Below are 27055 nucleotides of genomic sequence, written 5' to 3' on the forward strand. Positions count from 1 at the left end.
AGCATTGTTTAGGGCTATTATTTCTAAGAATATTAAGTCTTGGGATGAATGTTTGTCATTTGTAGAGTTTTCATATAATCGAGCAATTCATAGTACCACTCATTTCTCTCCTTTTGAAGTTGTTTATGGATTTAATCCACTTAGGCCTCTTGATTTTCTTCCTATTTCTTCTAATATTTTTGTGAGTGAAGGAGTCACAAGTAAGGCAAATTTGATCAAAACATTGCAAAAAGAGGTGAATGAGAGAATTGAGAAACAAAATTTCAAAGTTGCTTCAAGAATTAACAAAGGACCGAAGGAAATCATTTTTCAACCCAGAGACTGGGTTTGGATACATTTTCGCAAGAAGCGATTACCATCTCAAAGGAAAACAAAGTTACATCTAAGAGGGAATGGCCCATATCAAGTCCTTGAAATTCTTAATAACAATGTATATAAAATTGATCTTCTCGAAAAATTTCCAATACATTCTACTTTTATGTTGCTGACTTGAGCCCTTTTCATGTAGGTATTAATTTTTCTGATACGAGGACGAATCCTTTTGAAGAGGGGGAAGATGATAAGGATCATGGTGTTTCAAATGTTCCAACTGGACCTATTACACGATCCAAGACCAAGAAGATTCAATAAACATTTATTCTTCATCTACAAAATTGGATAGGCTTGGTTCAACTATTATTTCATATGTTACAAGCTGATTCAATTGAGAAAAGACCATTTGGAGGTTCATAATTGAATATTTGCACGGTAGCAGATGAAGTTGCTATAAATTGCATTTTAATTTCATAATTTTTGTAATGGGCAAAATGGTGGAAGTTATTTGTCAAATTATTGAAAGTTTCTTTGTGGAAAGACTATAAATACCCACAAATTATTATGTAAAACTAAAATTTTAGAGGAATGAAATTAAGACTTTCACTCATAGAATTTGAGCATCCATCATCTATGCCATTTTTAAGTTTGAAGCAATTATTGTGGTAGATTGCATTTGAGTCATTCAATCAAGCCTTGATGAAGTTTAATGCGGTCTTGTGGTCGATTGCATTTGAGTCATTCAATCAAGTCTTGATCAAGTTCGATTGTGAAGTGACTCAATTTAGAACAAGGTTCCAAATCTTGTTTCTAGATCTTTGATCTGAAGAGATAATCTAATTCTAGTCTTATTTCTTGTTGATTCAAATTTTGTACAAGGAGTTGTTAATTTCTTTGATTTAAGGGTTCCTGCTCCAACAAAAGCCTGGATCATTTGGCTAAAGATTAGGGTTGCTTATCAAGAGTGTTCTATGGTACAAAAACTAGAAACAAGAACTAAGAATAAGAACAACTCGAAACTAAGAATAAGAATAAAAAAATGGACCTTTGACAATTATATTATTTTCCAACGGGGGTTGGGTTCAGATGTATAATCACAAACTCAATTCGAGTTCATAAATTGATCTTTTAAATGTAAAAAGCTGATTGAGAGTTCATATGTACTTCACCTAATCTACGATCTTGAGTATAGCCTAGCTTTTCTGTTCATTTTACTTCGCTGGCTAATTTACATGGTTTAGGACTAAATTTTCGGTATCCATATATCAGAGCGGTGTGACCTCATCATTGTTCAATATGGTATCTTAAATCTTTTTAACATCATTTATAGAGTGACCTCGTGTGCCAGCCAACCAACTAATCCTACCTATGTCGTACCTCGTCTCACTCAAGACAGGTTTATGGAACAAAGACTCAACATACCTAACACATATTTATGCGTAGGAGCCCGAATATGCATGCAACCTTCGTCTGTGTGAATGTGTTTGATCCCACTTCAACTTTTTTCTTTTATTTTTCTATATTTTTTTTTTTTTTTTTTTTTTTTTTCATGTGACTTAAGTTCCAACCCCAATCGATTTATAGATTACATTTTATTTTCTTCCTGTTTTCATATCATTTTCCATAGACCTTGATGTAACTTGATTTTTTTGCGAAGGTCGAAGATTTCTTTACTAAAAGCTCACAAAAATTAAAATCATGTAATTTAATCAACTATGGAAAAGAATTTCTTGGTTAAAAATTTACCTATTTTGAGTCCAAATAGAAACTTGGATTCCTATTACTTGTGATCTCTAACTTGGGTTAGGATTTTACTCGTAGCTTACCCGATAATAAAACTATATATAGTAAATGACATAAAATAAATGGTCATATATAGCTATGTATATATATATTGTAGATAGTTATATATACAAGGGATGATTATATCTAGTAAAACTATATATAGTAAACTGAACCATATATATATTACTCAGCCACTACTTTGAAAATATACTTTCTTTGTATTCTCTCTGGTACATGCTTGAAGTCATCAATTTTTTGTGTTCATCTGGATCGAGTGTGTTTTATAGATAGGCGAGATTCACCACTATTTGTGAAAATGGAGAGCTCAAGTATTGGAATTGAGAAGTTTGATGGATCAGATCTTAGTTTCTAGGAAATGTAGATTGAAGATTAGTTGTACCAGAAAGATCTTCACAAACCCCTGTTGGGGGTGAAGCCGAATACCATAACCACATAGCAAAAGAAGTTCAACATTAGCTGGCTTTAGCATTGATCTGATCGATGTTGTTTAGAAACATAGCGCTCAACATCGTCAAGGAGAAGACAACGTTGAATTTGTTGAAGGCATTGTCGAATATGTACAAAAAACTAGAGAGAAAACATCTGGAGATGATAATGATTTTGTAAATTCAACCGAAGACAATAAAGATGTTCTAATTCTTATTGTGGATAGCCGAGCTAAATTCTAGCTTTTGTATTCAGGTGCATTGTTTCATTTGTCTCCAAATAAGGAATTGTTTCAAAATTTTAAATTAGAAAATTTCGAAAGATGTATCTTGCCAACAACAAAACCTTGGAGATTGAAGGGAATGGTGATGTCAGCATACAAACTCCAACAGTAAATTAGTGGACTCAAAGGATGTCAAATATATTCTTGGTAAACCTCATATCTATTGGTCAGTTGGATAATACAGGTTATGTAGAATCTAATTTCAACAAGAACCTGATTCTTGGGATGAGAACTTCTCGAGATAGATCTATTGGCACATTAAATCAAACCCAAGAGCATTACAGTTATCCACATTCACGATGAATGATGCTAAACCCAAGACTACCCCTTTTGCAAATCATATTAAATTGTCAAAAGAACAATCTTCCAAGACAGTTGAGGAACGTGAGCACATGGCATCAATTCCATTCACTGGAGTTTGATGTATATTATGGTCTGCACTAAACCTAATATAACACATGCAGTTAGAGTTGTTAGCAATAAATGGCTAATAGAGAGAAAGAACCTTAGGAAGTTGTGAAGTAGCTTCTGAGATATCTCTAAGAGGTACATCTAGTACTTCACTTTGTTGTGGAAATGACAAAATAGTTCTATAAGGTTTTGTGGATGCTGATCTAAGAGAAGATGTAGACTCTAGCAAGATTACATATGGAGACAAATGAAACAATGCACCTGAATACAAAAGAAAAAATAATACATCAGAAGACACGAGTTGATGTCACTAGGCTCGTGTCATCATACAACAAACAAGCATCTAGCCTATCCTATAGTAAGATCATTTACTTAGTTGGCCTTAGTCGGCGTTCTCCCTAAATTATAAACGTTAGCTCAAGTTCCACGAAAGTTGCTCCAAACTTCGCAAGAGTTTGTTTCCTATTAGATCGTTACCTTTCGTTAGTATTTTGCAATAAATAATAATTCCAATTAATATTTTTGAAATACGGCATTAAAGGGACCTCGATTACCTTAATTGGGGTCGAAAACAGGTTTGGTTGAAATGGTGGAATTTGGATTAAAATTAGAGTACCCGAACTAAATTTGTCGAAGGAAGCCGAGCTGAGCAATCTAAGTCTTCCAAGCTGAAGGATTTGCTTGCTACAGGCGTGCCACATGGTGCAATACGAGGCTGACACGTATGCAAGTGACTTTGGTTCGAGGCTAGGTCACGGTTCGCGATCACAGGTTGCAGGCTGGGCTGCGATTTGGGCCTCAGGTTCTCAGATTACTAGTCATGGATTGCAGACTAGGTTGCGGTCAAGGGTTCGGCCATGACGCGATTTGGACCGAGACGTTGTAGGTGGGTCAGTCTGTTCATATAGTGGGTCTCGGTTGTAGGCGCAGGTCGTGGGTCGCTGCAGGTGCGAGTCGAGTCATTTGGGTTGGTTGCTGGGCCACAACGAATGGTTAATGAGTGGTTTACGGGTTGAGTCCGACCCGGGTTCCCACTGAAGAATTTGATTAGGTAAAAATAGCTAAAGTATTTTTAGGTATTTAGTTTAAATATTTTCCAGATTTGTTTCACATGTTTGTTTCCAAGATTTGTTGTTAGTTTCTATTTATGGTTATTTGTAAAGCTATAAAAGCCAAGTTCAGTATTCAATAATATTATCACTTCAAACTTCAATTGTTTATGTTTCTGGCTTGATTATTCTTCTGTATCACAGATTATTTTGAAAGAGTGATGATAATCTCCAACAAGATGAGAAGCAATGAAGAAGATATGTCAGACAACAAAATTGTAGAAAAAATTAGAGTACCCAAGCTAAATTTGTCGAAGGAAGCCGAGTTGAGCTGTCTAAGTCTTCCAAGTTGAAGGATTCGTTTGCTGCAGGCATGCCACATGGTGCAATACTATGTCAACACGTGTGCAAGTGACTTCGGTTCAAGGCGTAGGTCACGGTTCGCGATCACAGGTTGCAGGCTGGGATGCGATTTGGGCCTTAGGTTCTCAGATTGCTGGTCACGGGTTGGAGACTAGGCTGCGGTCAAGGGTTGGGCCATGACAAGATTTGGACCGAGGCGTTGTAGGTGGGTCAGTCTGTTCGTATAGTGGGTCTCGGTTGTAGGTGCGGGTTGTTGGTCGTGGGTCGCTGCAGGTGCAAGTCAAGTCGTTTTGGTTGTTTGCTGGGCCACAGCGAATGGTTGGTGAGTGGTTTACGGATTGAGTCCGACCTGGGTTCCCACTGTTGAAGGAATTTGATTAGGTCAGAATAGTTAGATATTTTTAGATATTTAGTTTAAATATTTTCCAGATTTGTTTCACATATTTATTTCTAGATTTGTTTCCAAGATTTGTGGTTAGTTTCTATTTATGCTCATGTGTAAAGCTATAAAAGCTAAATTCACTATATGTTTCTAGCTTGGTTATTCTTCTATATCACAGATTATTTTGAAAGAGTGATGATAATCTCGAACAAGATGAGAAGCAATGGAGAAGATATGTCAGACAAGAAAATTGTAGAAAAAATTAGAGTACCCGAGCTAAATTTGTCGAAAGAAGCCGAGTCGAGCTGTCTAAGTCTTCCAAGTTGAAGGATTCGATTGTTGCAGGTGTGCCACATGGCACAATATGAGGCCGACATGTGTGCATGTGACTTCGGTTCGAGGCATAGATCACGGTTCGCGATCACAGGTTGCAGGCTGGGCTGCGATTTGGGCCTCAGGTTCTCAGATAGCTGGTCATGGATTGCAGACTAGTCTGCGGTCAAGGGTAGGGTCATGACGCGATTTGGACCGAGGCGTTGTAGGTGGGTCAATCTATTTGTATAGTGCTTCTCGGTTGTAGGCGCGGGTCGTGGGTCGCTGCAGGTGCGAGTCGAGTCGTTTGGGTTAGTTGGTGGGCCACAACGAATTGTTGGTGAGTGGTTTATGAGTTGAGTCCGACCTGGGTTCCCACTGTTGAGTAATTTAGGTCAAAATAGTTAGAGTATTTTGAGGTATTTAGTTTAAATATTTTCCAGATTTGTTTCACAGATTTGTTTCTAGATCTATTTCCAAGATTTGTGGTTAGTTTCTATGCTTATTTGTAAAGCTATACAAGCCAAGTTCAGTATTCAATCATATCATCACTTCAAACTTCAATTGTTTATGTTTCTGGCTTGGTTATTCTTCTGTATCACAGATTATTTTGAAAGAGTGATGATAATCTCGAACAAGATGAGAAGCAATGGAGAAGATATGTCAGACAAGAAAATTGTAGAAAAAATTAGAGTACCCGAGCTAAATTTGTCGAAAGAAGCCGAGTCGATCTGTCTAAGTCATCCAAGTTGAAGGATTTGATTGCTGCATGTGTGCCACATGGTGCAATACGAGGCCGACACGTGTGCAAGTGACTTCGGTTCGAGGCGTAGATCACGGTTCGCGACCACAGGTTGCAGGCTGGGCTGCGATTTGGGCCTCAGGTTCTTAGATTGCTGGTCACGGACTGCAGACTAGGCTGCGGTCAAGGGTTGGGTCGTGACGCGATTTGGACCGAGGCGTTGTAGGTGGGTCAGTCTGTTCGTATAGTGGGTCTCGATTGCAGGCGCGGGTCGTGGGTCGTGGGTCACTGTAGGTGCGTGTCAAGTCGTTTGGGTTGGTTGCTGGGCCACAGCGAATGGTTTGTGAGTGGTTTAGGAGTTGAGTCCGACCTGGGTTCCCACTGTTGTAGGAATTTGATTAGGTCAAAATAGTTAGATATTTTTAGATATTTAGTTTAAATATTTTCCAGATTTGTTTCACAGATTTGTTTCTAGATCTGTTTCCAAGATTTGTGGTTAGTTTCTATGCTTATTTGTAAAGCTATACAAGCCAAGTTCAGTATTCAATCATATCATCACTTCAAACTTCAATTGTTTATGTTTCTGGCTTGGTTATTCTTCTGTATCACAGATTATTTTGAAAGAGTGATGATAATCTCGAACAAGATGAGAAGCAATGGAGAAGATATGTCAGACAAGAAAATTGTAGAAAAAATTAGAGTACCCGAGCTAAATTTGTCGAAAGAAGCCGAGTCGATCTGTCTAAGTCTTCCAAGTTGAAGGATTCGATTGCTGCAGGTGTGCCACATGGTGCAATTCGAGGCCGACACGTGTGCAAGTGACTTCGGTTCGAGGCGTAGATCACAGTTCGCGATCACAGGTTGCAGGCTCGGCTTCGATTTGGGCCTCAGGTTCTGAGATTGCTGGTCACGGACTGCAGACTATGCTGCGGTCAAGGGTTGGGTCGTGACGCGATTTGGACCGAGGCGTTGTAGGTGGGTCAGTTTGTTCGTATAGTGGGTCTCGATTGCAGGCGCGGGTCGTGGGTCGTGGGTCACTGTAGGTGCGTGTCAAGTCGTTTGGGTTGGTTGCTGGGCCACAGCGAATGGTTTGTGAGTGGTTTAGGGGTTGAGTCCGACCTGGGTTCCCACTGTTGTAGGAATTTGATTAGGTCAAAATAGTTAGATATTTTTAGATATTTAGTTTAAATATTTTCCAGATTTGTTTCACAGATTTGTTTCTAGATCTGTTTCCAAGATTTGTGGTTAGTTTCTATGCTTATTTGTAAAGCTATACAAGCCAAGTTCAGTATTCAATCATATCATCACTTCAAACTTCAATTGTTTATGTTTCTGGCTTGGTTATTCTTCTGTATCACAGATTATTTTGAAAGAGTGATGATAATCTCGAACAAGATGAGAAGCAATGGAGAAGATATGTCAGACAAGAAAATTGTAGAAAAAATTAGAGTACCCGAGCTAAATTTGTCGAAAGAAGCTGAGTCGATCTGTCTAAGTCATCCAAGTTGAAGGATTTGATTGCTGCATGTGTGCCACATGGTGCAATACGAGGCCGACACGTGTGCAAGTGACTTCGGTTCGAGGCGTAGATCACGGTTCGCGACCACAGGTTGCAGGCTGGGCTGCGATTTGGGCCTCAGGTTCTTAGATTGCTGGTCACGGACTGCAGACTAGGCTGCGGTCAAGGGTTGGGTCGTGACGCGATTTGGACCGAGGCGTTGTAGGTGGGTCAGTCTGTTCGTATAGTGGGTCTCGATTGCAGGCGCGGGTCGTGGGTCGTGGGTCACTGTAGGTGCGTGTCAAGTCGTTTGGGTTGGTTGCTGGGCCACAGCGAATGGTTTGTGAGTGGTTTAGGGGTTGAGTCCGACCTGGGTTCCCACTGTTGTAGGAATTTGATTAGGTCAAAATAGTTAGATATTTTTAGATATTTAGTTTAAATATTTTCCAGATTTGTTTCACAGATTTGTTTCTAGATCTGTTTCCAAGATTTGTGGTTAGTTTCTATGCTTATTTGTAAAGCTATACAAGCCAAGTTCAGTATTCAATCATATCATCACTTCAAACTTCAATTGTTTATGTTTCTGGCTTGGTTATTCTTCTGTATCACAGATTATTTTGAAAGAGTGATGATAATCTCGAACAAGATGAGAAGCAATGGAGAAGATATGTCAGACAAGAAAATTGTAGAAAAAATTAGAGTACCCGAGCTAAATTTGTCGAAAGAAGCCGAGTCGATCTGTCTAAGTCTTCCAAGTTGAAGGATTCGATTGCTGCAGGTGTGCCACATGGTGCAATTCGAGGCCGACACGTGTGCAAGTGACTTCGGTTCGAGGCGTAGATCACAGTTCGCGATCACAGGTTGCAGGCTCGGCTTCGATTTGGGCCTCAGGTTCTGAGATTGCTGGTCACGGACTGCAGACTATGCTGCGGTCAAGGGTTGGGTCGTGACGCGATTTGGACCGAGGCGTTGTAGGTGGGTCAGTCTGTTCGTATAGTGGGTCTCGATTGCAGGCGCGGGTCGTGGGTCGTGGGTCACTGTAGGTGCGTGTCAAGTCGTTTGGGTTGGTTGCTGGGCCACAGCGAATGGTTTGTGAGTGGTTTAGGGGTTGAGTCCGACCTGGGTTCCCACTGTTGTAGGAATTTGATTAGGTCAAAATAGTTAGATATTTTTAGATATTTAGTTTAAATATTTTCCAGATTTGTTTCACAGATTTGTTTCTAGATCTGTTTCCAAGATTTGTGGTTAGTATCTATGCTTATTTGTAAAGCTATACAAGCCAAGTTCAGTATTCAATCATATCATCACTTCAAACTTCAATTGTTTATGTTTCTGGCTTGGTTATTCTTCTGTATCACAGATTATTTTGAAAGAGTGATGATAATCTCGAACAAGATGAGAATTAATGGAGAAGATATGTCAGACAAGAAAATTGTAGAAAAAATTAGAGTACCCGAGCTAAATTTGTCGAAAGAAGCCAAGTCGATCTGTCTAAGTCTTCCAAGTTGAAGGATTCGATTGCTGCAGGTGTGCCACATGGTGCAATTCGAGGCCGACACGTGTGCAAGTGACTTCGGTTCGAGGCGTAGATCACAGTTCGCGATCACAGGTTGCAGGCTCGGCTTCGATTTGGGCCTCAGGTTCTGAGATTGCTGGTCACGGACTACAGACTATGCTGCGGTCAAGGGTTGGGTCGTGACGCGATTTGGACCGAGGCGTTGTAGGTGGGTCAGTCTGTTCGTATAGTGGGTCTCGATTGCAGGCGCGGGTCGTGGGTCGTGGGTCACTGTAGGTGCGTGTCAAGTCGTTTGGGTTGGTTGCTGGGCCACAGCGAATGGTTTGTGAGTGGTTTACGGGTTGAGTCCGACCTGGGTTCCCACTGTTGTAGGAATTTGATTAGGTCAAAATAGTTAGATATTTTTAGATATTTAGTTTAAATATTTTCCAGATTTGTTTCACAGATTTGTTTCTAGATCCGTTTCCAAGATTTGTGGTTAGTTTCTATGCTCATTTGTAAAGCTATACAAGTCAAGTTCATTATTCAATCACATCACTTTCTAGATCTGTTTCCAAGATTTGTGGTTAGTTTCTATGCTTATTTGTAAAGCTATACAAGTCAAGTTCAGTATTCAATCATATCATCACTTCAAACTTCAATTGTTTATATTTCTGGCTTGGTTATTCTTCTGTATCACAGATTATTTTGAAAGAGTGATGATAATCTCGAACAAGATGAGAAGCAATGGAGAAGATATGTCAGACAAGAAAATTGTAGAAAAAATTAGAGTACCCGAGCTAAATTTGTCGAAAGAAGCCGAGTCGATCTGTCTAAGTCTTCCAAGTTGAAGGATTCGATTGGTGCAGGTGTGCCACATGGTGCAATACGAGGCCGACACGTGTGCAAGTGACTTCGGTTCGAGGCGTAGATCACGGTTCGCGATCACAGGTTGCAGGCTGGGCTGCGATTTGAGCCTCAGGTTCTCAGATTGCTGGTCACGGATTGCAGAGTAGGCTGCGGTCAAGGGTTGGTTCGTGACGCGATTTGGACCGAGGCGTTGTAGGTGGGTCAGTCTGTTCGTATAGTAGGTCTCGATTGCAGGCGCGGGTCGTGGGTTGTGGGTCACTGTAGGTGCGTGTCAAGTCGTTTGGGTTGGTTGCTGGGCCACAGCGAATGGTTTGTGAGTGGTTTACGGCTTGAGTCCGACCAGGGTTCCCACTGTTGTAGGAATTTGATTAGGTCAAAATAGTTAGATATTTTTAGATATTTAGTTTAAATATTATCCAGATTTGTTTCACATATTTATTTCTAAATTTGTGGTTAGTTTTTATTTATGCTCATTTGTAAAGGTATAAAAGCTAAGTTTAGTATTCAATAATATCATCTCTTCAAACTTCAATTGTTTATATTTCTAGCTTGGTTATTCTTCTGTATTATAGATTATTTTGCAAGAGTAATGATAATCTCCAACAAGATGAGAAGTAATGGAGAAGATATGCTAGACAAGAAAATTGTAGAAAATTTTTTTTGTATCCGACTGAAAATTTTACTTATGTTGTATTATCTATTGAGGAATCCAAAGATATTGATAACATACATGCCCATTGATGAATTACAAAGTTAATTAGTGGTGCATGAACAAAAATTTCGAAGATCCAGCATTAATGGAGATGAACAAGTTTTAAAAGAAAAAAGCCGAACAGAAATAAGTAATAGAGGAAAAGAAACTTACAGGGGCAGAGGATGCAGAAGAGGAAGATCAACTTTTAACAAAGCAACTGTTGAATGTTATAGGTGTCATGACTTAGGTCATTTTCAATATGTCCAAAGGTGAATAAAAAATTGAATTATGCAGAGCTGGAAGAAGAGGATGAAATGTTGTTAATGACTCATATGTAAAGACATGAAGCAAAAAAGAGTGATCTTTGGTTCTTAGATTTTGGTTGCTCAAACCATATGTGTGTAAGTGAAGGTATCTTTTCTAAGCTTAGACAAGACATTTTCCCACATTGTCAAACTTGGAAATAATACAAGTATGAAAGTTATGGGAAAGGGTGCAGTGAAATTAACTTTGCATGGGGTTCGTTGCACTATTAGTAATGTGTATTGGATACCTGAACTCAAAAATAATCTCGTGAGCGTTGGACAACTACAAGAAAAAGGAGTAGCAGTGCTGTTTAAAGATGGTGTATGTAGCATTTATCATCCACAAAAAGGAAAACTAGCAGAGTCAATTATGAGCGCAAATCGGCAATTTATTTTGCGTACTGAACCATCTACCACAACAAATGAAGAAAGATGCCTCCAAGTTTCAAATACGGATCAGTCAACACTTTGGCACGACCGTTATGGTCACCTCAGCTATAAAGGCTTGTGCACCTTGAAACACAAAAACATCGTGAAAGGCCTGTCGTAAATTGTAGCTTCAAACACCACATGTGAGGCATCTATGAAAGGCAAGCAACATCGGATTCCATTTCCAAAAATGGTAAATGGAGAGCAACGAAAAAATTGGACTGGGGAAAAATATTGAAATTGATAAGAATACATCGAAAGGAGAAGAAATCACAGAGAAAACGACTAAACCAGTTGCTGAATCAATTGAACCAGCTGCTGAAAAGGAAGAAGGGGAAATCACGAAAGAAACAACTGAACCGGTTTTTGAAACAATTGAATCAATTGCTGAAAACAATTTTTCAGTAACTGTTGCACCAAATTTGACAATAAGGGAGGGGAGAAATCGACATCCACCGGTATGGTTAGCAGATTATAAATCCGTTGAAGGCTCATCTGAAGAGGATGAAGAAAATATGGCATTCTTGATGATTTCAGATCCTGTGAAATTTGAGAAAACTGTCAAAAAACCAAAATGGAGATTGGCTATGGATGAAGAAATCAAATCCATTGAAAAAAATCAAACAAGGAATTTGGTGGTTCTACCGGCTGAAGCAAAGAAAGTAGGAGTGAAATGGATTTATAAAACCAAGCTAAATGAGTCTGGATAAGTTGATAAATACAAAGCAAGATTAGTTGTAAGGCTACACACAAGAGCATGGTATTGATTATACGGAAGTGTACGCACCTGTGGCTATAATGGATACGGTGAGAATGATCATTGCTTTTGCCGCCCAAAAAGGTTAGAAACTCTATCAGTTAGATGTCAAATCAACTTTTTTATATGGCGAGTTAAAAGAAGATATATTTGTTAAACAACCAAAAGGCTATGAGAAAAAGGGAAGTGAGGAGATGGTGTACAAACTTCAAAAGGCTCTTTACAGATTAAAACAAGCACCTAGAACCTGGTTTAGTCGAATAGAATCCTACTTCATCAAGGAAGGATTCAAAAGTAGTTCCAGTGAGCAAACACTCTTCATCAAGAGGAAGGGAGGTAAAGTTCTTATTGTAAGCATTTATGTTGATGATCTTTTATTTACGGGAGACGATGAATAATTATTGGAGGAGTTTAAACGTTCCATGAAAAAAGAGTTTGGTATGTCTGACTTAAGTCAGATGAGGTTTTTTCTTGGAATAGAGGTAATACAAAGATTATATGGTATTTTTATATGTCAAAGAAAGTATGCTGCTGAAGTTTTAAATCGATTTGGCATGAAGTTTTAAATCGATTTGGCATAGAGAATTACAATTCTGTTTGTAACAAATAGTGGGAAGTCTGATGTATCTCACGGCTACTCGTCATGATCTCATGTTTGTTGTAAGTTTGATTAGTAGTTTTATGGCATGTCCAACACAACAACATTTTGCAGCAGCTAAAAGGGTTTCAAGATATTTGAAAGGTACGGTAGATTATGGTGTATTTTAAAGAAAGGGAGGAGTTAGTGATTTAATTGGATTTACTAATAGTGACTATGTCGGAGACATGGAAGATAGCAAGAGTACTTCAGGCTATGTGTTTAAAAGCTTGGTCTTCTCGTAAGCAGCCTATAGTCACCTTATCAACCACAGAAGCTAAGTTTGTTGCTGGCTGCTGCTAGTGCATGTGCATGTCAAGCTGTTAGGATGAGGAGGATACTCAAAGAGATTGGTCACTCTCAAATAGAAGGAACAAAGCTAATGTGTGATAATACTTCAACTATTAAGCTATCCAAAAATCCAGTTCTACATGGACGTTTCAAACACATAAGAGTAAGATTTCACTTTCTTAAAGATCTTACAAAAGAAGAAACTGTTTATTTATTATTTTGTGGTACTCGAAATCAGCTTGCTCATTTCTTGACAAAGCCTCTAAAATTAGAAGCATTTCAGAAGTTGTGAAGACTTGGTGCACAGAGTTTTTCTGATTTGAACTAATTCTTGACCAACAAGAATAAGTTAAGTGAGGGATCGTTGGAAGAATTTGATTAGGTCAAAATAGTTCCCACCCGTTGAATTTGTCTTCTTCAACTCCTTTGCCCGACTTTTGACTCCTTTTTCTCTCTTTTATCCCGACATCGTTCTGACACCGTTTTTCGATCAGATCTGACACCTACTTCTTCGTCTCAACTGGTTTTCTCGACTTTAGGGTATTTCGAGGTCGAGGCTTCGCTTGTGACGCAGATCCATCACCTTCATCTTGGTTCGACGACGAGGATTACGAGCTTACCGTGATGTATCTTGTGCCACAATCGTGTTCTTCTTCTTATACACCGTCTCCTAAGTTATTTTCACGCATTTCTTCTTCGAATTGAGTTTCCCGGAGAATGGTTGGATTTCTCTTTCTCTTCTATTCTTTCTCACACCACTTCTTTCTCGCAAGTGTCTATGGCTTAACAACCAAGGGGACGCGACTGCGAAAGTAAGGGAGCGTGGTGTGTTGGGTGGGCGAAAATTCCGGCCGTCGACAAGCGTGGTGCGTTTGTTAAGCAAAAATTCAACTTCCTATTATGAACAAGTGATCTCTAGCCTAAGTTTTTGTGATTCTACTTTCGGTTTCGTTAAAAAGTTTCGTACCAACAGAGATAGTATCCCTAACTATATATCCATAATCTTCCTCTTAATTAGTCAATGTCGACGTTTTCTTATAAACCATATTTGATCCACTAAGATCAATAAACTACAATGAACACACTTGATTTTGGTTCTAGAAAATTAAAATTTATTTAAAAAGTATTTTAAATTTCCTCACTTTTTCAATTTTTTTTAAATAAAATAAATTGTGTGTTACTTTATTTCTTTGGATTACACACCACAACTAGATGTCGAATCAAATGATTCAAATCCATAAAGATACTATTCAAAATTATGACAAAAAAAAAAATCGTTTTATTGCATCTTCTCCGTGATAGTCAGTCACTTATTTTTCGTTTCTATGAGTAAAAATTATCTTCACAAATTAACGCGGGTCATTTCACATATTTCCTAGAAAAATTCTCAAAAAGTCACTCAATTTAGAATTTCTCTACACAAAACATTTGTTTTAGATTCAAATCACTCCCAACAAGATCAATCATGTCAAGCTTAAATGATTGTAATCATGAACCTAAACTACATAAAATTGGAAAGAAACTTAGACATTTGGCTAAAATGAAGTACAAATGCTCTTTTTATTACATTTTCCAGGTTTTCATTACAAAGACAACATACATGACTTTCTGTAGTCGAAAAAACGAAAATCATTGACCTTTCATTAAGCATTTCAAAAGTTGTAACTCTTATATTTTATAATCATAATTACCCACTGTGTAGATGTAACTTTAGAGTAAATAAAAAAATTTAATATACATTAACGAAATACAATGATTCTAGATTATCATCCACCCAAAATTTGTAACCATTTAAGAATCTTCCATATTACATAGTTGAGATGTCTTAATTCATCTCGCATCTTATTATCGGGATCGTTATCATTCGAATATGGTCTCAGATCACTCGTATACCCCTTTTTTACTCGAATGTTACATAATAAACGAAAGAAATGAAACTTTAGTACCTAAAAAGAAATTAATAGATGCTTTGGAACTAAAAAGATTAAAGATAACATAGAAAGATTCAAATTTTGTAGCTTAACAAACAATCCATAAAGACTTGTTGTTGGCAATTTGGCAAGTGTCACACTCAAAGACCTCTTTTATTATTCAAAAAAGAAGATCAACTTTCATCTCTTTGTCATTCAACTAATTTGTAGTTAGTGCTTAGGATACTCTTTTTTTTCCTACCAAATCCATCATATCAAACTATAATTTGGTTCACTTCCATTAGTAGATTTGTTCAATTCAACCTAAATTTGTTCTATACATATTGTTTTAGGTTAATTCAAAATTTCAATCATATATTACCTAATTTATTCAATAAACATACACGCTGGTGCGAATTATTTAATATCAATGTCATTTTTATCGCCCGTGTTATAATTATTCAACCGTCTAAATTGACTATTTTCAGTATTATGATTATTTGACTCGACCCATAAATTCTAATTTTACAAATTTTTTTTTTTTGTAAAGCAAAATTGTATGTTTTAATGGTAAAAGTAGAACAAAAATTGAGTAGGCCACTTTCTCCATCATTCTTTTGCTACCCATTTCTTCATGATTCCCTTTCCTCATTCAATTCAAAGTTTTTTTTTTTTTTTTTTCTTATGACTTTCTTCATAAAGAAAATAATTTTTTTGGTAATGTTTGAAACTCGAAGAATAATGAATAAAATTAGTTACATAAATTTCACCTCGATATTATTTAGAGAGAAGTAGGGATGTTACAAGAGTTGATATCAATTTGGACTACTCAACCTAAGCCATAAAAGTTGGGGTGGGTAGAGTTTTTGAAAAATCGAAAATTTGGGTCGATGCAGGGGTTGACATTTTTTTGGACGGGTCAACTTAACTAATCCGAAAATAGGGTTACAATCAAATCGAATCAAACTCTACCCTTTGATATTTGTAGCGATGTCAGTGATATATTATGACTTGTAAATATTTGATATTTGAATTTCATGAGTGAATAAGTAAATTTTTTAAAATAATGAAGAAAAGAAAAAGAACAACTCAACACAATCTCAAACACGTATGTCCAAGGCCCAACCATACTTAAAATCTGAGTATGATCCTCGCTCAGAATCTTTTATGACAAGAATCTAAAAGGAATCAAAAGAGAAACTGAGTTTACAGTCTTTGAAGGGAAAGGTACGGCATCCCACGGATCCCTTGTGTCGGCTCTGTTAGTTTTTTTTACTTGAAAATAGAGAGTTGGGTTCGGTTCAGTTCGGTTGGATTGTAAACTGTATTCAAATTGTTCGAGTCACGAACTCAATCAGGGTAAAATTTGAGGCGGGTCGAAAAGAAAAGAAAATTAAATTTGAGATAGAAAAGTATAGATTGAAATGGAAGAAGAATAGAAATGAAAAAGTGAAATGTTTTGAGTAGTTGGAGTTAGCACTAAAAATGGTGTTCCAAAGTCATACCTAAACATGAAGAAAACAAACAAAAAGGGCCAAAGATCCTAAGGCCCCTCTCCCTTCCACTTTCCCTTCCACTTTCCCTTCTCTTCTGAATTAGGTCACTTAGTGTCCTTACAACTTGTCATTTGGATTGGAATGGTGTTTCCCCAAATCATGGGTTTTTTACCACTTTTAAATGGGACCCTTTTCTCCATCTTCTCTCTTTCAAATCACTTTTAGATTTTGTGTCTTTTTTACTCCAAAATTTTACCATTAATCATATTCACTTTTAGATTTTGATGTCGAGTTAGGTTGTTCATATGACTTGAAAATTTCATCGACCTGCACTACTCGACCTATGATTTGGGTTAGATTTTCTTATGGTTTGGGTTGGGTTGAATTTTTTAAAAAAATAAAAATTCGAAATTCAAGTTAGTTCCCAAGTTGACGTTTCTTTGATCTAACCCGAAAGTAGGGTTATAATAACCCAATTCAAAGTGTAATTATTAGTGATGGGTTGTGACTTATAAATGTTTGATATTTAAGTTTTATAAAATTTCAGTTATACATATAAATATGATTTTTTTAATAATTTTTAAAAAATAATAACTCAATAACGGGGTTGGGTTGTTAACTTTATTCGAGTTGTTCATATCACTAATCCAACCAACCTGAAATTTCGAGTTGATCTAAAATATTTCTCCAATCGAACTTATTCTATATGCACCGAACGTTGGTTTTAAATCCTCCGTACTCTAATTTATGATACTAAAATGAAAAAAAAAATTATATAAAAAAAGAATAAAATTAGTAGTAAACTAATTTGATTAGGATAATTATAGGTAAGAAAGTAAAAAGAGACCTTTGTTGTTGAAACTTGGATAATTCTGGAGAGACAGTAAGGAGAAAATGTTGGAAGTTCATCACAGAAACCCATTAATTCTTAACTTCTTTTCTCAAAATATATATTCCACAAACATGTTTTAGCAGAAAAAAAGGTTGTCTTTTTCATATTCTCCACTTCCATTTAGGATTTCAATGAAAAAAAAAAAAAAAGAGAAAAACTCAAAATTCAAATAAATGTCTGTAAAGAACATATCTTTCTTTATGAGAAACCAAAAACAAAATCGCTAGAGGTTAGGCTTTAAGTGGATATTCGTAGTTTCGAATATGGTATCAGAGTCATAACCTTATCTGAGCTATGTTAATAGAATCCACAAATGTCGACCAAAAAAGTTGTGGATCTCGTAATTTCTCGATCATCTTCAAAGAATTATACTCATAAATTGAAAACAAAAACAAAAAATTAAGAAAAGAATGAACAATCCTTAATCAAGAAGTCTTACTTGCATAGATCAACAATGAAAAATCCAAACTTTTTTGAATATCATTATGAGGAATCATCTTCTTCTCCTCTTCCAACCACAGCCTACTCTCCAATCCACTCCTTCTTCTAAACATGAACACCGCAAATCCATTCATGGCGGACCCAAAAAACCAGTCATGAACATCCCACAACAAATCCACAAGCAACCCATCAACGAAAATGCTCTGATTTCCCCTGAAATTCCATTGCAATCTCTTCACTCTAATCACCGCCTTCTTGTCGATCCAAACCCACAATCCCGGCTGTTTCCTTTTCCCTCCGTCGTCGTCGCCGCCGCATCGGATTGAGATCTCATGAAAAACCCCATTCTCACTGAACTTCGCTTTCGTCGAAAACAGAGTATTTCCAGAGCAATGCTCTGTTCTTGAGATCAACCAGCATTTTCGAGCTTCTGGGTCGGCAGCCATGGTGGTTTTCAGGCTATAAGGCCGCGAAGATACCGGAATTTCCCCCAAAACCAAAGCGATTTCTGAATCTATCGTGACTAAAACGTAGAATCCTGAAATGGGTTCTGGTCCACCGTCGTAAATGGCGGCGGCGAGATCCCAAAGAATCTCGATTTTGGAAGATTGGAAGTCATAGGATTTCGACCCTTTGTTTTTCTTGAAGAATCTGACGGTGGTATCGAGGTGGAAGGCTATGGCGGTCGGAGATTGCGTGAAATTGACGGCCAAGCTTTGAGAAGAATGGGTTTTCGTCCATGTCACTGAAATCATGAGATGACTCTGCGCCGCCGAGAGAGTGGTAGCATAAAGGCTCGTGACGGCGGTTTTCACCGATGGCGACGGCGACGACGACGGCAGAGAGACAACGGCGGCGGCGGCATTGGAGTAGCTAGAGCAGGAAGGATTAGAAATGTTAACGGCGTTTTCGCTAAAACAGGAAACAATGTCTCTCATTTTAGAGAGAGAGAGAGAGATCTGAGGGAATTTGAGGAGAGAGAACAAAGAGTGTTTGTTTCCTGGGAATTTAAGGAGGGAAAATGGAAGGGAAAATATAAAATTCTTATTATTATTATTATTATTATTATAAAAATTAATTTTTTTAAAAAAAAAACATGGATTTTTTTTTAAAATTTTAATTTAGAAAATGAAAAGTTGGCATCTGTATTCTAATGCCCAATCATTGTTTAGATTAATCCGAAAAATTAAATATTAATTTGACTTTAAATAAATATACCAGAAATATTAATTTGAAATAAATATAATTAAAAGAAAAGCCATAAATGAACATTTTTGTTTTTCTTTTTTATAGTAATTTTGGGGAAATAAATAAAAAAAAAAAAAAAAAAAAAAAAAAAAAAGAGGGAAATATGTGTGAGTATTTTAATGTCTATGCCTTTCTTTACAGCCCTTCATTACAATGTGTCATGTGGTTGCGCAGTTGGGAACAAAGGCAGAGAGCATTAAAACCAACAACACCCTTTTTTTTTCCTTTTTTTTAAACAATTAATGGTCTATAATTAAAAAAATATTTCTATATATATTAAATGAGGGTCGGGTCGGGTTGAGTTGGAAATATCTTTTGGACTAACCAATATCTCGAGTTGGTTGAGTTAGTGACATAAACAACCTAAACGAAACCGTCTATTTCTAGTTGGGTTCTAGTTGGGTTGGGTTGGGTTGAGTCTGTATATCAGTTACGAATGTCAAATACTCTTAATGTTCAAAAATTAAACCCAACTCAAATATTTATGGGTTAGATTGAGCCGTCTGAATTAAATAATTATTTAAGGTCGAGCTATTAATTAATATTGATATACCAATTTTTCCCTATCTATTTATGATATAATATTTGAATTAATATATTTAATTTAGAAATATTATATCATAAATAGATAGGAAAAGATTGGAAATATAAGATTTGATATAATATATATTTAGAAGTATTTATTTTATGACAAAATTTTGGTTTTTATTATTATTATTAATATAGAAAGGCCATAATGGGAGGAAACCTTGATGATTTCCCGTAATGTTCTCTAACTTGTTTCCCAAGTCAAAATTTCCTTTTATTTATTTATTTATTTATCCTATTTTTAATTCCCACTTGGTTGCTTAAAATGTAAATGGTTTTATTAGTATATTATTAAATATAAATTTTTATTTTCCATTTTCACATACAGGATAATTCAAAATATAATTATGAAATTAAGTAAAATAAAGTACGTATATATAATTATATCTATTTTAAAACTAACAATAAATTAGGTTGATTCGAGTAACAGTTCAAGCTCAAATCTCTCTATTAGTAGATATTGTCCTCTTTCGGTTTTTCTTTTTTAGCTTTCTCTTCAAGGTTTTAAAAAGCATATCTTAGAAAGAGGTTGTCTGTGATGTCTCATAGTGGTTGGAGGAGAACAAACCACCATTTTATAACAGTGTGAAAACCTTCTCCTAGCATACGCGTTTTAAAACCTTGAGGGGAAGTCTGAAAGGGAAAGTCCAAAGAGGACAATATTTGCTAGCAGTGGATCTGGGTCGTTACAAATGGTATCAGAGCCAGACACCGAACGATGTGCCAGCCTTCTCGCTGTTCCCCGAAGAGGGGGTAGACACGAGACGGTGTGCCAGTAAGGACGTTGGGCCCCAAAGGGGGGGGGGTGGATTTGGGGGCAGTCCCACGTCTTTTGGAGGAAGGAAAGAGTGCTAACGAGGACGCTGGACCCTGAAGGGAGGTAGATTGTGATGTCCCACATTGGCTGGGGAGGAGAACAAACCACCATTTATAAGGGTGTGAAAACCTTCCTCTAGCAAACGCGTTTTAAAGCCTTGAGGGAAGCCCAAAAGGGAAAGCCCAAAGAGGACAATATCTGCTAGCGGGGATCTGGGTCGTTACATTGTCACGAAATATTTTTTTGTTCCTCTTTCCAAACGTGACGAATCAATCAAATTTAGAATATAATATTGGTTAACACGATCTGGGTAGGTCATATATCACATTGAAACGAGCAAAACTAAACCTAATTGATTAGGGTATGAATTCTTAACAATTTTTATATTATAGATTCAAATCTTGAAGAACGAGACAGATATCACTATCGTACAATTTTCTCTCTCGGTTCGGAGAAATGAAAAAGTAGTTGTATAATAAGTTAAGGAGAGATAGTACAAGAAGGGCATGTTCCATTGTTTAAAGGAAGCAAGTAGGGTTGGTACTTTAGGGCATGTTGTTCCATTATTATTACCAAACTTCAATTACTACCACTTTGGAAAAGGGAAGGCCTTCCCAACTTCATGCCCCACTCTCCCCTTTCTTTCCTTTTATTTATTCAAATCGATTCAAAACATGATGATTGTTGATACACATACCTATCAACTTCAATAGGATAGAGCTATGTCTCTCTACTCAATTACTGATCTAAACTTGTCTTGATAAATGTACGTGATTTTATTATGGTGTTGTCACACTAAATCCTTATTATCGTTATGATGTAACTCGGGCGTGAGGTGTTATGCTGGTGTGGAGAGTGTAACAACATATCATCGAGTTTATCTATATTAACCCAGTTGTTCAGTTCGATAGGTGAGTTGACTAACGAGTGGTTGACTTATTGACTCGACAACCTACCTAAATCATATCTTATCACGTTTACTAGGGACATTATTTGCATTAGGTACTATCGTACACAAAATAGGTTAAGCTTTGAGATCCCACATTGATTGGAGAAGGGAATGAATCATTCCTTATAAGAGTGTGGAAACCTCTCTCTAGTAGACATGTTTTAAAACTGTGAGGCTAACGGCGATACGTAACGGGCTAAAACGGACAATATCTGCTAGTGGTGGACTTTGACCGTTATAAATGGTATCAGAGCCAGATACCGAGCGGTGTGCCAGCAAGGACACTGGGCCCCAAGAGAGGTGGATTTTGAGATTCCTGGAGAGGAGAACGAAACATTCTTTATAAGGGTGTGAAAACCTTTCCGTATATCGACATATTCATTCTCGAGTATTTTAAGGAGAGAGCATAATTACAGCCAAACAATAGGTCCTTAGAGAAAGCTCATAAATTCATATATATATACTCATTATTTATAATGTGTGGGTCATGATAACATTTAATTTGTCACACTACCAAAGAGAGTAAGTTTTTTTGTTTTTCCAATTTCTATTTATGTATATATGGAATTGGAATTTTTAGAAAATATATTAATAATATTCCATATTGTTATAAAATAGGAAATTTTCCAATAACTTTTTTAAAAAATATATTAATAAATTAAGTTATTATTTGTTAACTTTTGTAATAAATGATTGCAATAAATAAACCATGATTTTAATTCATTTTAAAATTCAAAAATTTATTTTGAAAAAAACAAAATACTCCATACAATTTTTTTTAATAATTAATTATTTTTTTCTATTTATTTCAATTTTTGTGCAAAGGTTTGTTATTTATTATTATTTAATAATATACAAATTATATTTAAACTATTTATCATGTGTTAGCTCATAATTATTAGAATTATTTTTCTTCCAACATAAGGAAAGTGAATTAACAATCGAGTAACTCATAAATATATATATACATTTTCCTTTTTGCATTCAAACTTAAAATTAAATATTAATAAAGCTAATTTTATTTATTTATTTTAATTCCAAGTGTGAGGGAAATAACAAAAAAAAAAAAAAAAAAAAAATATATATATATATATATATATATATATATATATATATATATATCAAATGGGCCATAATTTTAACAATTCAAATAACCGATGATTCAAATTTCAGATTTGGAATCGATGTGCCTCGACATATTCCCCTATGATATGATCACGTTATCTATTCCTCATGGTCTTGACAACGAATACTATCCCCACAGGCTAACATAAATTCTTCCGGTATGTATGTTTTGCTCTCATCCTATGTATCTTGGAAAAATTTCTAGGGGGTCATTAAACATAGTATTGCTCCAAATAAAGGACGTTTAACCACGAAGTTTCTATTGATTGAGCCATTGAAAAAGAACGTACACTTTGTTGATATAGGTAGTAATTTTCAATTCTTTTAAGTTTTTCTTAGCCATTATGTCTTTAGGACCGCTCTCATTCGAATGTTATATAAGTTCATTCATGTACTTCTTCTCTAATTGGATGTCATACCAATTTTAAGTGAAATATTAGATATTTCTCAAAATGTTAAAAAGGAATTATATATATTTTTTTCATTTTTGTGTCAAATCAAACAAATAAAACTTTGCGTGAGAGCTCACGGGGAAGGAAACAAAATTCCTTATAAGGTGTGAAAACCTGTCACTATCATAAGCATTTTAAAATCGTGAGGCAGATGACGATACGTAATGGGCTGGACAATATTTGTTAATTCTGGGCTTGAGTTGTTACAAACGGTATCAGAGCAAGTTATCGGACGTTGCAAGACACTCATTGAAGTAGGGCTAGACCCTCTCCATAGTAGACGCATTTTAAAATCTTGAGGGTAAGCCCTTGAAGGGAAAACCCAAAGAGGAATATATCTGCTAACGGTGGGCACCTCTCCGGACCCTCTCCATAATAAACACATTTTAAAACTTTGAGGGGAAGCCCTTAAAGGAAAGCACAAAGAGGACAATATCTACCAACAATGGACATCTCTCATTTTAAAATCGTGAGATTGACAACAATACGTAACAGGTCAAAACAAACAATATTATAGTCCTAGCAAGTACGGCTGTATGTATGTATGTATGTATGTATGAGAATCTAGGATTCACGTTTTTTTCGTTTGATATGTGTTGACTGGATGCGTACTGTCGTTATCAATGGATGAGAGAATTGCATGAATGAGAGACTCTCCCCTCTCTTGATGGTAAATTTTGATTGACTGACACTAGAAATCGGTTCAAGAGAAAGAAGAAGCATGACATGAGAACCGACAAACAGCCGGTAACGAATTACTTGACCGAAAAACTGTCGATAACTAATGAATTAGAATATTAGGACCAAATTGTAATATATATTATTAAAATAAATGAAATAAATGAGTGAGGGAATTTTAGGTAATTAATTAATTAAACAAGCATGTGCAAGCTTTGAGTCTTCCAAAGCCAATATTTAATTGTTTAAATTTTGTTGTATTTAAATAATAAAAAAAATTAAGAAAATTGGTTTCATCAATAATTAAATAATCCATTAAAGTCAACGAAATTGGTCTCCTCTCTAAAATAAAATCAACTCTACACTTGCTAATAATTTTGGCATCTTTCTTGGAACTTTCTGAATTTAATAATTTAATTTAATTTAATAAATATTCTCAATTTCACCGTCGCCATAACTGAGATATGGCCCACACATTAATTAAAATCTTTAACAATAAACATACATACATACGTACATACATACATACGGTTGAATGTTCGTGGCATGCCAAAATCTTTGCCTTGTATCATCTTATTACATGATATATAATTTTCTTATTATATTTTCTAAGTGTATGACGGTTCGACAGAATCATGTATACGGAAATGACTCATAATGTACTACAGGGAGATGCGACCATTCGTCAACTCCTCCAACCTAGATTTTGTCTGACCGTTTGGTAAAATCATGTCCAAGTCTGCCAGACCTGAGTCGCCTCAAAATGTATTGTAGGGGATGCGACAAGTTGTCAAATTCTCCGTACTCGAAAAATTATATGTTATTTAAATCATTTTGTTGTCTTTTGCTTGTAGTCATATAAAGTTGTTTTCATTTTTTCTTTCTTGCTTTCAAACTCAATTTTGAAAATTTCTCTGCTCTCGCTTTTTAAAACCTTCTTCTCAAAATAAGGCTAGAGGTTTAAGCATATGTTGCTCTACCATAGGAGACGTGATTTTAAATTGGCTTGACTCACTCAGTGTTGGGAGTGAGTATCACACAATCGTGAAAGTCTGCGGCTAAGAAAAGCACGATTGTGACAAGCATCCTCGCTAGCACATTGCTCAGTGTCTGGCTATGATACCATTTGTAATGGTCCAAACTCACCGCTAGCAAATATTATCTGCTTTGACTTGTTATGTATTGTTGACAGCCTCACGATTTTAGTTAGGGGGAGGTTTCTACACCTTTATAAGGAATGGTTAGTTCTCCTCTCCAACTAACGTAAGATCTCACAATAAATAATATTAAAGAAGTTAAGATGATCGAATTGGTCTAAGGCGCTTGTTTTAGGTACTGGTTCGAAAGGGCGTGCTAAATCATCATTTTCACATATACTTGATATCTTATTGTTGAATTTTCTTCGTTGTTTGTCTTAAGTTGTGTTGTTATATAATAATGTATGAACATTTTATACAGATTTTGACGTTTATCATAAAGCTTTTTGATATGTAGCTATACCGTCTTAACTTGACTATACAATTAACAATCGAATACTCTTAGGTGCTCAAAGTGAGGTTTCTTACTGAACCAGGCTTCATAGAAAGTGCGAGTGTCCAATGCCTTTGTCAGCAGACGATTTAGAAGATAAACCACATGTCATATTTTCATCCCAGAAAATCGCCTAGACATACATGTATTGAGTAAGCTTCTTGCGACATTAATTACGGTGCGATTTCTTTGCTGAACCACACCATTTTATTGTGGAGTGTAGGATGCGATGAGTTGACGTTCGATTCCTTCTTTTTCATAACACCTTGGTCGGTGTGCAAGATTTTCTACTTGTGATTCAACATATTTTCAAAAAGCGTTTTGAACTTCCTAAACGCACATAATTCCTCTCTTTTTTTTTTTTTTTTTTTTTTTTTCTGAGCATGTACCCTACTTCTGGCAGTTATAGTCGTCAATCAGTACAAAAAAAAATACTTATTACTTACAATTGATGATGGAGTGACTAGGCCACGTAAATTTGCATGCACTAGTCGCAATGGTCGCTTAACATGAAAATTGGTTTGAGCCGGGAACGACAACTTCGCTTGCTTGGAAACTAGGTAACTTTCATATATATATATATATATGGTTCGTTCCCCTCTCCAACCGATGTGAGATCTCATAATCCATCCCCTTAGGGAGCCAAGTGTGACGATCATGCTTGTCCAAGACGTGTTGCCCATGGTCGCATGCTCGTGGCATGTCAAAACCCTTGCCTTGTATCACTTTAATGCTTTCATGATGATAATTTTATTATTGTATTTTCTAAGTGCATGACGATTCGGCAGAATCATGTCTACGGAAATGTCCCAAAATGTATTACAGGGGGATGCGACCAGTCGTCAACTCCTTCAGCCTAGATTTTGTCTGACCATTCGGCAAAATCACGTCTAGGCCTGCCAGACCTGAATCGCCTCAAAATATACTATAGGGGATGCAACAAGTTGTCAAATTCTCCCTACCCGAAAAGTTATATGCTATTTAAGTCGTTGTGTTGTCTTTTGCTTGTAGTCATATAATTCTGTCTTCATTCTTTCTTTCAACCTTGCTTTCAAACTCCATTTCGAAAATCTATCTGCAATGTTTTCTAAAACCTTCTTCTCAAAACGAGGATAGAGGCTTAAGCATACGTTACCCTGCCGTAGGCGACATGATCTTAAATTAACTTGACTCACTCAATGTTGGGAGTGAGTACTGCATAATCGTGAAAGTCCCCTGCTAAGAAAAGCGCGATTGTGACAAGCGTCCTCGCTAGCACACTGTCCGGTGTCTGGCTACGATATCATTTGTAACAGCCTAAACCCACCACTAAAAGATATTATCTGCTTTGGCCTGATACCTATTGTTGTTAGCCTCACGATTTAAACGCGTTTGTTAGAGAGAGAATTCTACACCTTTAGTTCTCATCTCCAACTGATGTGAGAACTGACAATAAATAATATTAAAAAAGTCAAGATGGCCGAGTTGGTCTAAGGCGCTAGTTTCAGGTACTGGTCCGAAAGGGTATGGGTTCAAATCCCATTCTTGACAATTTGATATTATTATTTATTGTGAGATTCCATATTGCTTGAAAAGGATAATGAAACATTTGTCCAAGATTATCGAATTGTGATGACTCCAACCAAACTTTGAAGCCATAAACTTTCAAGTTGGTGAATCTTATCTCTCATCTCGTACTATTGAGATACTGGGCATAGGAGGTGAGGCTAGGGCTAGGTCATTTTTATAGGTTTGGACATCACAGGAGGTGAGGCTAGGGCTAGGTCATTTTTATAGGTTGGACATCACAGGAGGTGAGGCTAGGTCATTTTTATAGGTTGGACATCACAGGAGGTGAGGCTAGGTCATAGGTATTGCTTGAGGGGTG

General features: G+C 36.5%; 1 protein-coding gene and 1 non-coding gene across 2 annotated transcripts; one reads left to right on the top strand and one right to left on the bottom strand.

The window, feature by feature from the left end:
- Nucleotides 1-17479: 17479 nt before the first annotated feature.
- Nucleotides 17480-18798, bottom strand: LOC111783597 (uncharacterized). Its single transcript, XM_023664517.2, has one exon. It carries the CDS (start codon nt 18737-18739, stop codon nt 17786-17788), a length of 954 nt encoding a protein of 317 aa, XP_023520285.1. The 5' UTR covers nt 18740-18798; the 3' UTR covers nt 17480-17785.
- A 7839-nt stretch (nt 18799-26637) lies between these two features.
- On the top strand, nt 26638-26718 carry TRNAL-CAG (transfer RNA leucine (anticodon CAG)). The gene has a single exon. It is a non-coding gene; the product is annotated as a tRNA-Leu (tRNA).
- The last annotated feature ends 337 nt before the right edge of the window (nt 26719-27055 follow it).

This window comes from Cucurbita pepo, chromosome 20 (assembly GCF_057944985.1).
Source record: "Cucurbita pepo subsp. pepo isolate OVF chromosome 20, ASM5794498v1, whole genome shotgun sequence".
NCBI lineage: Eukaryota > Viridiplantae > Streptophyta > Magnoliopsida > Cucurbitales > Cucurbitaceae > Cucurbita > Cucurbita pepo.